At 51.2% G+C, this 12,497-nt stretch overlaps 2 protein-coding genes across 35 annotated transcripts in view; one reads left to right on the top strand and one right to left on the bottom strand.

Moving 5' to 3' along the window:
- Positions 1 to 161: 161 nt before the first annotated feature.
- Positions 162 to 3,696, top strand: MRPS34 (mitochondrial ribosomal protein S34). Its single transcript, XM_075105838.1, has 3 exons — positions 162 to 2,024; positions 2,105 to 2,147; positions 2,984 to 3,696. Exons 1-3 carry the CDS (start codon positions 1,464 to 1,466, stop codon positions 3,259 to 3,261), a joined length of 882 nt encoding a protein of 293 aa, XP_074961939.1. The 5' UTR covers positions 162 to 1,463; the 3' UTR covers positions 3,262 to 3,696.
- Positions 3,697 to 6,265: 2,569 nt separating this feature from the next.
- MAPK8IP3 (mitogen-activated protein kinase 8 interacting protein 3) overlaps positions 6,266 to 12,497 on the bottom strand; it is a 78,835-nt gene continuing 72,603 nt past the window's right edge. For 29 of the 34 annotated variants that reach the window (XM_075105813.1, XM_075105807.1, XM_075105800.1 and 26 more), the window contains 4 exons: positions 12,278 to 12,316; positions 10,238 to 10,420; positions 9,815 to 9,958; positions 6,266 to 9,230 (listed from right to left, as the gene is read on the bottom strand). In XM_075105813.1, coding sequence (XP_074961914.1) covers positions 9,109 to 9,230; positions 9,815 to 9,958; positions 10,238 to 10,420; positions 12,278 to 12,316 — 488 coding nt within the window. In that variant the 3' untranslated portion in view covers positions 6,266 to 9,108. The remainder of the gene's footprint in view (positions 9,231 to 9,814; positions 9,959 to 10,237; positions 10,421 to 12,277; positions 12,317 to 12,497) is intronic. The other 5 variants (XM_075105826.1, XM_075105805.1, XR_012662558.1 and 2 more) reach the window with 4 other exon arrangements.

The raw sequence follows: 12,497 nt of genomic DNA on the forward strand, positions 1-12,497 counted from the left end.
GCGGGGCTGTAACCGGCCGCTCCACCGAGTAGTGACTGCGGCTGCGGCACTGACTGGACTGGTCGTAACGTGATGGTGTCAGGCTCGCGCGGGGCGGGGGCCGGCCGGCCCCGGCCTGGGGCCTGTCCCGGCCTCGGCCCCAGCCCGCCCTGCCCTGCCCACGGGAGGAGTCGCCAGGCCGGAGAACTTTGCGCTGAGCACATCAGGGTAAGCGGGGGTGGCGGTCAGCGGGTCGCCGCCGCTCTGCCGGGCCGCTCCGGTGGGGGGCCGCCGCCCCCGCCCGTGTTTGTGCTTCCTTATGCAGCAAAGAGCGCTGCTCCAAAAAAGGGGGTTCTCCTGCGGCAGAGGTCTCTGCAGCAGCCCCAGAGTAAGGGGGACTTCTTCGTGTGAGAGTTTGTCTCAAGGAAAACAACGGAAGGACCTCGCTGCTGCCCGGGAGAGCTCGCTGTCCGGCCGCCGGCACTGCGGGAAGGCGCCTGTGACCTGCGCTCACGTCTCCCAGGGGCCCCGTTAGGCCGCATGAGGAGGTGGGAGGCTTCAGAACACGGTTCGCGCTCGCTCTCCTGCTGTCTCCTGCCGACTTCCTTTCGGTGCATCTAAGCCAATTTCACTATTTTCAAGCATTCTTGTGCCCTGTTCCGCTCTGTGCCCCCTCAGAAACCTGAATGTAGGTGCCTGAAAGGGCACGAGCTTGATACTTGTGCAGTGATACCTGTTCTGCACAGCCCCAGAGAGGAGCTACCCACTCTGTGCCCTGTAACAAGTGATTTAATTGCTCTGCTTTTTCCCCCAAATTTTGGCGGATTGAGGCGGAGTATCTTATTCTAAATTGCTGTTTGTCAACTTAATCAGGTATATCCTCCTTGTTACAACTCCCCCGTCCTTTTTCAAGAGAGATGTGCTGTATTAGGAGAAAATGTCCTATTTCGAGTGTTAACGGCCATTAAAGTGGATGTTTTACTTGTGTAGCACAACCACCCGCACCCTGCTTCTCCTTCACAAGTTGATCTTGGCTGCTGACAAAAAACAGCCTCTGTGCGCCTGAATGCCTTACTGAGAGTAAAGGACTCTACAGCAATTCTAGAATGGAGGCGTTTCCTTCAAGATACGGCTTTTAAATGGGGAAAAAAGCCCATCTCCTGACAGGCTTAATTTACCAGCCTGTTGCCAAAATGCAGGGGCTAATACAGCCAGCCCTACGCAGTTTTCTACTGCTGAAATCCGTGCCGCAGGCAGCGGTCCCTGCCGGTGCGGCCGGCCAGCCTCGATGCTCGGCGGCTGGGGGAAGCTTGGCTCGTGATCCATCTTCTGACCCTGGCCTCTGGCAGACCCGCAGTACTGCTTTAATATTCCTAAACCCTACCTGAGTGATTTACTCTCCGGCTTTGAAAGCCCCCCTTCTCCCGGCCCTGAAATACCCTGGAACCTGTTGAGGCGGATTTTTCTAGCCCAGGCTCTCGGCAATGGGGATCCACCGAGAGGGCCCGGCCGCCCGTGCCCGCCCCGCCGGCCGCAGGCCGGAGCCTGGCCCCAGGGGGGCGGAGCCGCCTCGCCTGCCCGCGGCGAGGGTCCCCCGGGTAGCGAGGCCGCGGCACCTGCGTTCCGCCCCGGCGCCGGGAGGGGCGGCTTCCGGGCGCGGCGGGAAGCGGCGGCGGCGCGGTCCCCGTCCCGGTCTCGGCGGAGCGCTCTCCTGGTCGGCCGGCGCCATGGCTCGCAAGAAGCTACACCGGCCTATCGCCGCCATGGCCAAGAAAATCCGCGAGTACCGGGCGCTGAAGAACCGGCCGCGGGAGTCGCAGCGTTTCTCCCTGGACTACGAGACGATGCGGCGGCCCCTGACGCAGAAGCGGCTGCCGGTGCGGGCCTGGGAGGACGCGCGGAACGAGAACCGGCTCTTCGCCCTGCTCTGCCGCCTGCCGCGCTTCGGCCTGGGCCGCACCGTCACCCGCAAGTCCTGGCTGTGGGCGCACGACGAGCCCTGCTACTGGGTGGTCACCAAGGCGAAGGCGGACTACACGGCCGAGGTAACCAGGCCCCGCGGGGCTGCGGCCCGCCGCCCCGCCGCCCCCTCCCCGCCCTCACCGGGTGCTTGCTTTCTTTGCAGAACATGGATCATGGAAGAGCTTGGGGCTACCTGACCTTCAGAGGTAAAACCGGCTTGTTTTCCCGCGTACGAGGTTTGGACCGCGTCTGTAGGCAGGACCGGGGGCAGGGGGGAGTGGAAGAGCGGCGGGAAAACCGCGGCCTTCCCACCTGGGGAATGTGTCTTACTCGGATCTGCTAACAAGACAGAAGTTCTCCATATTTTACTTTCAAATGCTGGGATCTAGCCCTCACAGGGTGCATTTCTAAGGAAGGCTGTGGGAGAGCCAGTGTAGGCTGACCATGGGTATTAGATGCGGTCACAGACTGTTCTGAGACTTTGAAAGCAAGGCACAGAATGAACACGAGGGTATTCCAGGCAAAATAATCAGTAAAACAGGAGTGATGGCAAGTAAACTTACATTACTGGGATTTTAAATTAACGCTTGGAGTCAAGTAAGTGAATTTCCCTTTTTAAAGCTGCTTTATATTAGGCATATGGTTGTTACTAGAGTGTCTGAAACATTTCTTATTCAAAGGTTTTAGAGTTGTTGGGTATTTTTAATGTTGAATTTCCCAGGGAACTTTCATCAGTGTAGAGAGACATTAACTCCCATTTCTTAGCTATGGAAACTGAACCAGAGATGAAGTGACATTTTAAATTAAGAGGATTGGAACGACTTGCCTGGAGTCCTTTCAGCCTATTTCTGTTTTGATTTCCATGGACAGAGGTGGGATCCCATAGTACAGCAGGGAAGATACTGTCCAATCCTTTGAAAAATTCCCTTTACTATTGCCTGTTGCAGCATCTTTGATACCAGAGAGTCAGAACTTGCTGCATTTCCCGGAGGGAGTTTGTTGTCAGTTGCATTGTCCACTGGTGTTCATCATCTTTTCTCAGGCAAAACTGAAGAAAAAGTGAGAGAGATCGACAAAGTCATGTACCATGACTGGCGTTTGGTGCCAAAGCACGAGGAGGAAGCCTTCAAGAAATTCACCCCAGTGCCAGAGGAGACCATTCGGTACCTTCCATACCCACCTCTGCTCCGAGCCATGATCCTTGCGCAGTGGCAGAAAGAGGGAAAACCGATCACAGAGGAGCCAATGATTGATCTGAAGAAGGGCACGGCCTCTCCCCCTCAGGGTGCAAAGAAAAAAGCTACAGGGACACCAGTATAACAACTTGTTCTATGTCCTGAGCTTCCCATGTGCTCTCACTGTGTGTTAGAAGCACGTCATCTTACAGAAGACCCCCTTGTCCAATGTGACATGGTGTATCCAGGTTTCTTAGCTTTCTCCCCAGTCCTGTATATCACCTCATCTGAAAGGAACGATGTAGACACATTCAGCATTTTTTCCATAACTTTGGTCTCAGTCAGCAGAGGCACTGTCTTGGTTCCCTGTAGAGCCTCTAAAAGCATAGCTCCTGTCATCCAGCTACAATTCTTTGAAGCACAGTTTCCTCTACAGCCTGAAAATTAGTTTTTGAAGAACATTTTTTAGGTAATTTGAGTCCCACATAAATCACAAAAATGACTGAGACTATCATATTATTTCACAGAGCTGTGTACAAATGTATCTACTAATGAAAATAAATGTTTTCTTATTTCTGCAGCATGGTTCTAAGAAAACTTGGTATTTTTTTCAGTGCATGGAGATCATCATGAGATCCGAATGCAGACACAGCATCAGATTCCCCTTAACCACTGCAGAATCATCTGGATTACTTACTTATGATGGCAATGAACAGCATGGGAGGAACACAACTTGACTTTGGATCCCAAGCTTATCCAAAGCTATGCATCTCTTATTTCCAGATACAGCTGTCAGGAGATAGGAGAAATCATTTTAGTTCTGGTGATACAAAGCATACAGGATTGGCTTTTACTATTTGAAGCCAATCACAAAGTACCGCATGTTCCAGTGCAGCATGTTCTGGTGAACGTTACAAAAATGCAATGCTTTAGTGCAGTTGTTAGCATTTCGTTTTCTTGTGCAGTGGCTGTGGATTTTGCTGCTGTGTCAGGTGCTGTTGGAGGGTCTTGTCTGGGTGTGGCCAGAGGGGGCACAAGAGCTGTTCTGGTCTGTAACCCTGCAGGTCAGCTCCCTACAGAAACAGCTATTTAGTTCGTCTGCCATAATTGGTAGTCAAGCGGTGCTGTTCCGTTTGCTGCAGCATCTGGAAATCACAAGTAGTACGAAGGGATTTGCTGAGGGAAAGCAAAAAATGGACTCTCTGCCCTGCCCAGCATGCATGGCAGGCCTGGATGGGACAGGGGAACATGTGGCCTCAGCTACCAGGAAAAAAGCTGTCATCAGGCAGGAGCAAGCAGATCGATACCGGCTACCTGGACTTCCATGGGGTTCCTCACCAGAGGCTCTGATGGAGTAAGAGGGAAGGCTTTCCTCACAAGTTAAAAGCGGGTCCTGTGACAAGGCACAAAGGGACAAGAGCTCAGCTCTTCCCAGCCTTTGTTGTGGCAGCAGCACTGCAGGGCATGTGCCACAGCTGGTTCACTGGCTTCAGAAGCAATGGGATAGTCCAGGGGAGGCAAAATCCAGAGTGTTGCTAAAGGCGCAAACAGTTTGAGGCCGTGACACTTCCCACTGCAGCCAATGGAGAACAGCTTCTCTGGTTTCCGTAGCCTCTGGTGCCAGGTACTGGGCTGAGCTGGTGCCTTATTGTGCTCGCCGTGATTGAGGTGCTACTGAACCAGCACACAAACTGAGGACAAGCGAGGCGGGAAAGGAGGTGTAGATGTGAGTTAGATGGGACGAGCCAGGAGCTGAACACAACCCCAGTGCAGGCAGTGCCCTCCCAGAGGGGGCGCAGGCCCAGGGAGTCTGACCACAGTGGGCAGAGCCAAGTGCTGGTAACAGGGTGCACCAACAGCCCCAGACAAGGCAAGAAATGGCCAGTGTCCAGGGTCTACCCAGGAAGCCCAGCCAGGAGCAGCGGCAAATGGAGATAATACACCATAAGGCATAGAATGATACAATACCTTGGGTTGGAAGGGACCTTTGATGATTATCTATTCCAAACTCCCAAATCCAAGGGGTCCATCTAGGAGCAGCTGGAGATAGGCACAGCTACAGCACAGCTCACCCAAAGACTGAAGGCCCCAGCCGGTGCTTAGATGAGACTCCTGGGTCACAGGTGGAATGGGCCCATGTCTGGGTGGGGGCCTAGGTGGGGCTGAGCAGGACAATCATGGCCTGATGGTGACCTCAGGGCCTTAACACTTGGCAGGGTGGGGAGAACCTTCACACAGAGCCATGGGCAGCCCAAAAGCCTTGTCTGATTGCAAAAGTCCCCTTCTGGAAAGCTGCACAGCCCCAGTTTGCCACGTGTTGGATTCAATGCCCAGAACGTGCTGCTCTGCCGGGACTCTCTAGCCTCCTGGTTCATTTAACATCACAGAGGTGGTTGTCTGAAGGATGACAGTAGTGAGCCCCTTCCCCAGCCACCCAGCTGGGTGCCAGACATGGCTGCACTTCACCCAGTGCCGCGCTCAAACTGCTCCCGGCTGTATCGAAGGGTGCAGCCCTCAGGGACGTGGGATGGGTCCCAGGGTCTGTTTCCAAACAGTATTTTTGAGGTGCTTCTAGTAACCAGGTGGCATGGCCAGTTGTACCTCACCCTGCCTGCATAAGACCATGGTGCAGGTGTTAGTCATGGAGCTGCTCAGGGCACAGCAGCTATTATCACTATGTACAACCCTTGAATTAATGCAGTTCTACAAAATAAATACAAACGCATCCAAGTGCTGCTGGGATGAAGAGGAACTTACTTCCTGCAGTGCTGAACGTCACTGACTCCTATGGGACTTGGTGAAGCACCACCCTGTACTGACGGGAAATTGGCAAATGGAGTATTGAAAGCTGAGCCTGATGTGTTAACCCTGGCGACTCACTGGAAGGGGACACCACAAGGACAGCTGCAGCTAGCCAGCAGTGGTCTTTTCCACCTTTCTGACACTGGGAGAAGCTACAGATTGCACTATTGCTTGCAGGACCAGCCCCTTCTGCTCTGACCCAGTGAGCAACTCACAGCTCATTTCATGTCAATAAACTGCTCAACAGTGAACACTTGAGCTGCCATTCCCACCCTTTTAAGTGTCTTGCTGTTATTAAAGACTGAGCAGAAATCCCCATGCCTTTATAGGAACAAGACGCCCAGCACTTGCTGATGTTAACACATTTATTACATACAGAACAGATATGGTTTGTTGTTTGATAGCATAGGGAACAAAGCAAGGGAACGTATTCATACAGCAGTCTCTTTACAGAATGCCATCTTCAGAACAAATAGCGGAGTTTACAGGCCTTAAGACACTTTTTAAAATCCTTTTGTAACATACAAGGTACTTTACATACATCACAGTGGAGATATGACAGGGAAGTGTGTTGAAGCCAGTCAGTTCTCACCTTGCTGCCCAGCAGCCACCAAACGTCCACAGGAGCTGACAGCAGAGGCTGGTTCTACTTGGCTGTAGCTGCCCCTCTTAGACGAGTGCTTCTCTTGGAGGAAAACATGCACTGAGCTGGAAAGGAACCTGTTGGTAGAGGCCCGAGACTGGTTTCCTTATGTTGCCAGGGCCCAGTGGGTAACAGGATACTGAGTACTGTCACTTCAACTGCTAAAACCAGACAGAGAACAAACAGTGAGAGGTAAGAACATTGCAGTTCTGTATTTTCCTATGGAAGAGTCGATAGAACGAAGGAACTGGGCCTACTAGGGCTTTTTTTTTTCCCTATAATTACCCCAAATTATGAAGCTTACCTGGCCCTAACTGATGAACTGTTACATGTCTGTGGAATCTGTGGTCTAAATGTTGATCTTGTTAACTTTAATGCACTCTGTGTTGTGATCCAAAGAGCTCTTCCTAGCAGAAAGCATTTTGGGAAAGTGAACGAGAAGTCTGGCACGGTAAGCAGTGCCCCGATGAAATGTCCCTGGTGAAAGGTCCCCCAGCATGCAAGTGGTGGCTCCAAGCATCCCTTAGCCCAATGCCAGCCACAGAGCCTGGTGTGCCAATGTCTGGAGGACACCATCCAGCTGTTTTCCTACCTCAGTGAAGAGTGTTGTGGGTGCGTGTGTCACCAGAGCCACTCATAGGCAGTACGGGCACCAATGTGGCTCTGTACTTTGGTAGCTGAGGCCTCTGTTCTCCAGAGATGTCCTCTTGCCCCAGCCTTTTCTGAACTATGGATCCAAAAGTCATTTCAGTACTGCTGCACCAGGACAGATGCCACATGTTAGAGCTGCTTCCCCACATCGGAATGTTGCATCCCTGCAGCACATGAGTAGCTTTAGACCACAAGCCTTGGGGGCAGCCTGGACCTTGGCAACAAGCATAGGACACAGCTGGGAAGTTCCCAGAAGATGCAGGCTTCCCCCAGCTGTCCCATACCACCACACTGGCACAAAGACATCCCTGTGAGCCCTGCAGTGCTGCACAGCTCAGGGAGGAAACAACATGACCACCAGGAGCTACCAAATTCATCGCTAACAACTGCTACTTGCTCTAGTCCTGCACATCCAGGTGGGAGTGTTCAAAGGAAACAGAACTTGTCCTTTGTGGAGACAAGACTGTTTCCACTGTCAGAAACGGAGGACAAATCATTGCCTCTGCATCTGGAGCTGCCATATTCTGCATCTGGAGCTCAAAACCGCTCTCCCTGGCCCCATTTTTTGCTGCTTCTCTTGTAAGCAGGACACACTTATACAAGAAGGGCCATGAGAATTTTTCTCAGAAGTTGTCAATTCTTTTCAGGAGTCAGAAACTCCCAGCTTTTCAAACTACTTAGTAACCAGTGCTCCCAATGTTAGGTAAAAGAGGTCAGGAGATCTGACCTCAATTCCTTTTTCTGTGTGACCTCAGGTGAGACACAGCCTTTCTATACCTTGACTGCACCTATGCAGTCTTTCCTGACCACAGCCACAGCATGAAGGAGAACAGACATCTCCTCCAGCAGTTCCTGGGATGGGGACACAGCCCTGTGAGTCAAGGTAATCTCAGTGTGTTAATGCAGAATTCACAGCAGACCAACATCATCTGCCCTCACCTGTGTTTTAAAAGCCAACAAATGCTATGCAGAGATAGCTTTCTCCTGAACCTTTCAGAATGAACTGAAGAGTTCTCTTCTGTCTGGCATTTTTGGAAGGGGGAGTTAGAAGGATTACTGCCTTTTCTGCTCTTAAAAAAAGCAAGGTTCCAGTACCCTTTGGAAACCACAGTTTCCAAAGGCCTTGTGGCCTCCATGATCAAACACCCAACTCCCATCTGAGGCTACCAAACAATCCTCTCCAGCCAGCCACAGTCACCCAGCACACAACTGCTGAGACAACAGCAGCAGCAGAGGAGGGGGACTTTCCATCTGCAAGTATGGAGAAGGTCTTCCCCACAGTAATGGCACTGCTTCCTTCTCCAGCCAAACAGCAGAAGTGCTGCCCAAACCCTGACACTCCTTTCTATTGAGGGTTCCTTGGACCTGGCTGCTCTCAGTCAGCGGGACATTGTTCTGTGCTTAAGGGTGGATAAGGTGGAGAATCCACTGGTAAACTAGAAAGGATTTCCGCTAGAGTGCTGCAGAAGTTGTGATTCACCATCACTGCTTTGGCGGGGGATGCCAGGGGGACATACTTCTTCTCATGCAGGTGGGAGTGAGGCAACCTGCCGGAGAGCCTGAGCCACCACCCATCCAGCTGCCAGCTCCCAAGTGCTGGGCAAAGGCTTTGCACAGTTCTAGCTCCAAGCTTCACTTCATCAATACACTGCCATTTCTCTCCTTGTAGATGCCAGCTCCAGAGCAGAACAACAATCCAACCACGCAGAAAGCGCACGGGCCCAAGATGAAAGCTGCAAGTTCAGAGGTTAGAAGGGGGTCACAGTCCAAGGCAGGAGCTGTTGCAGTTGTCTGGGGTCAGTTTCCAGCAGTAGGTATAATGCAGGCGTTCTGTATGTACATCTTGGCATTCGGGTGGGAGGAGGGACGCTTATATTCGTGGGAAAGAAGAAATTCTCACTCAGGGATATATGATACCTGCCACACAATAATGTGGCTCCTTTCAGCCTTGGAAAGTACTGGCTTGACCTGGGTGGCGTCTCCTGCATTCTCCTCTGTCTCATCATCTTCTCCATCCCCTGAAGAGAGAAAACAGAGTAAAAAAAAAGGTGAGAAAGAAAATCCCAAACTGAACTGCTCTGGAATGCTTCCAAAGAGGCTAATATCCCTGTTATAGTCTTGGCAGCATGAAAACAGACAGCATGAGCTGAGACCTTCCTTTATGCCTGGAGAACATTCATAGCAACATGATGCTGTTCTGAGGCAGGACTGTACAGATGGAATAAGCCACTTCCAGCAGTAGGGAAAACCAGAAAACCACCCTTCCTTTCCAGGAAGCTGATGTTTACAACACAGAGCACCCTCGAGCAGCACAGGTGGCCACAGTGGGGCAGCAATGTTTGGAGCCAGTGGCACAGATGGTTTTATTCTTTCCAGGGCCATTAATGCAGACTGTGTGGCACTGCAGGCAGAGGCAGAGGCAGGGTTTGGCAGCCTTGTGCTGTGCAAGGAAAACGCTTGTTATCTGCCCTCATAGCCAGAGGCAGGAGAAACAGAGAGCACTGCTTTTCAGATTTCACTCCCCACAGCAGTGATTCCTCTCTCCACAACCACAGTCCTGGAGCTCCTGCCTTTCCAGATGCCTCCCACCACAGGCACTCACCAATCCGGAAATCGATGTACCCTTCTCCTCCACTCAGCACCAGGACGTTCTTCAGCTTCTGCCCCTCTGTCTCTGTGGCCGCTGTGCTGGGGTTCTCCGAAGGGCTGTCCAACACACTCCCATTCAGGGTTGCTAGGACATTGCCTGGGAGAGGACAGAGGTGCTTTCAGTGCCTCTGCTCAGCCCACATGCAGTTAACACACAGGCACACACACACAGAGATACAATCGGGCAGTCCGATTCCTTCTGCTAGTGAAAACTACAAGTCACTGCAGTTTAAACTACTGATGCCTCAGCCACAGTGATCTGCAAGCACTAGAAATGGCATGGACAGCCATCTGCTGCAGTCGTCTGCTCAAGCTCCTGCCACAGGATGGACAGCAGGACAAGACCCTCACAGGAAAGGGCTGTGCTCATCCTTACCAGGCACAGAGACGAAGAACTTGACAGCATCACGGTGGCCATGGAAACAGAGCTGTGCCTGAGCCATGGAGCAGTAGGGAATGAAACTGCTGGCAGATTTGTCACTGTTGTCATCACCATACACATGGATGACCCCGCCACCAGAGCGGCTGCCCTCTCCAGAGGTTGGTGAGGTCTTGTTGGCTGGGAACAGTGAGGAGAAATATTGTCAGCAATGGCTTTGAGTCCCCTTTACAGAAGGGACTCAAGCAAAAAGAAAACTCATGAGCCATGAAAGAAAACCTTTAAAGGCGCAGGTCTCTCTAAAGGTCTTGTGTAAAGGATGTGATGGAGGACACCACAATAGACTATACTGTCCCTCTCTCAAACTGGTAACAATCCACTCACGATAACAAACTACATTTTATCATCAAACCTAGCATTTGGCTCCTAGTGAGGCACACATCCCTCAAGGTGCTGGGCGAGTGACCCTAGGGCAAGCTAGACAAGGTCTCTGAGGTGTCCCAGTGAAAGCTGCTTCACCAGCAGCAATCCTGACCAGGCTCCAGAAATCACCTACTGTCCTAGGATCAACCCTGGTCTTTTGTACCTGGCAGGGTATCCAAAGGTGTCCACTGTACCCATGAGACATTAAGGGCACCTGGAGAAGAATTACTGCTATCTTCTGGATTGGTGAAGTTGCTCCGTTTCCAAGTTAAGTCCTTTGCTCACACCAAGTCGTGAGCACACAGGCTCCTCAAAGCTCTGGGCCTCTCAGCCCAGTAAACCTTACAGCAGTGGAGTGAGGTCCTTCCTTAGTCCTCGATTTAGCCACGACACCAGAAGATCAGCTGCTCAAGCAACGAACATCTGAAAGATGTTCAGCATCCACAGCTTCCAAGCATTTCAAGGTAGGCTCAGAGGCCTGCATCCTTCATGTCCAGCTCCGAGAACGTGAATGCTTCCACTCACCAAGGAACAGACACCAGTGCTCAGAGCTCAGGATGGGAGATGCTTTCATCCCACACGCACCCACATCAGTAAAACAGAGACAGCACTAAAATCAGAAGGCTTTCACCTTCTGTGAGGGACCCAAGTTGCTTGCTTAATTATCTGTAGTTCTGCATTTTGGCTTGGGCTGGATTCCAATTATTAAGCGATTTGGACAAAGGAGACTTTTACCTATCAGGCTCAAGCTATGATGGTGAGACAAGTACAAATATTTTGATTGAGGAATGAGAATCAGTGTGTGTAGGGGGAGGATCCCCAAGATGAAGGCTCACTGTGCCTCTGTGCTTTGGTTTGCTGTGAGCAGCTATAACTGGATGAGCTCATCCGATTGACAGACAGAGCTGGTACTAGCACTTCTCACTCGATATCTGACTTCTTACTGGAACCAATATCAGACGCTTTAAAAGGAGGAGACTTACGTTGATAATGCTTCTGTCAGCCACAGAAAAGTCTTAGAATGAGACAAAAATACTCCTTCTGACCCTGGAGAGGCTAAGGTAAGCATAAATTTGAACTCAGACCCTGCCTTAACTGGCACAAAACCAAATTATTCTTAACGTTTATCAAAGTCCCCTCTGGTTAAAATTCTTCATCAATTACTTGCAGCTGGCAGGTGCCACAGCACCTGCTGCCATTGGCCTGGAACTGATAAGAGAAGCATCCTTGGAAAACCAGGCATGACCAAGGAAGACCTTGGAAGAACAGTCCACTCCTGCTTCCTGGAACTCTCTTGACTGAATTAACCTTTACAGTCCCATTGCAAACATGCCCTACCCCAATAAGGGAACTACTGATGAAGAATAAAGTACTCTTGACACAAAAAAAGCAGAGGAATGGCTGATGAGATGGATGAAAATGCTTTTAACCATGGGAAATTAGGATATTTACGTCGCTGTCTCTGGTCGCTTTTCTCAGATCAACTTAAAATGAAACAGGTATGAAGAAAAATGGATGGAGAGAGCTGAATGGCAGGATGGAAGGGTGGGGAGGTGACTGCAAAGGTGAATGGGTGAAGGAGTGAAAGCTGAAGGAAGGAGGCAACGGACTTACCCCGGAGCCCAAGGAGTTGGCCTCGGTGGAGGACTACAGCTAGGCACAGGCAAGGAGTGGAAACACAGAGGGGCATGGGAAGAGACAGGCAGGACAGGAGAGAAGAAAAAGGTGATTACTGGGAGAAAATTCAGGGAGCAACAGAAATGTATAAAATCTAGAGAAAATGCAACAGGAGCTACAGGCTCAGATCAGTTTATACCAACACAGTTCTTGCTCT

The sequence above is a fragment of the Phalacrocorax aristotelis genome, chromosome 10, assembly GCF_949628215.1.
Source record: "Phalacrocorax aristotelis chromosome 10, bGulAri2.1, whole genome shotgun sequence".
In the NCBI taxonomy this organism is placed as follows: domain Eukaryota; kingdom Metazoa; phylum Chordata; class Aves; order Suliformes; family Phalacrocoracidae; genus Phalacrocorax; species Phalacrocorax aristotelis.

Coding starts and splice junctions, on each gene's coding strand:
- MRPS34 (XM_075105838.1), top strand. CDS start 1,464: ATGGGGATCCACCGAGAGGGCCCGGCCGCCCGTGCCCGCCCCGCCGGC. Junction 2,025..2,104: donor AGGCGGACTACACGGCCGAG/GTAACCAGGCCC, acceptor CTTTCTTTGCAG/AACATGGATCATGGAAGAGC. Junction 2,148..2,983: donor GGGCTACCTGACCTTCAGAG/GTAAAACCGGCT, acceptor ATCTTTTCTCAG/GCAAAACTGAAGAAAAAGTG.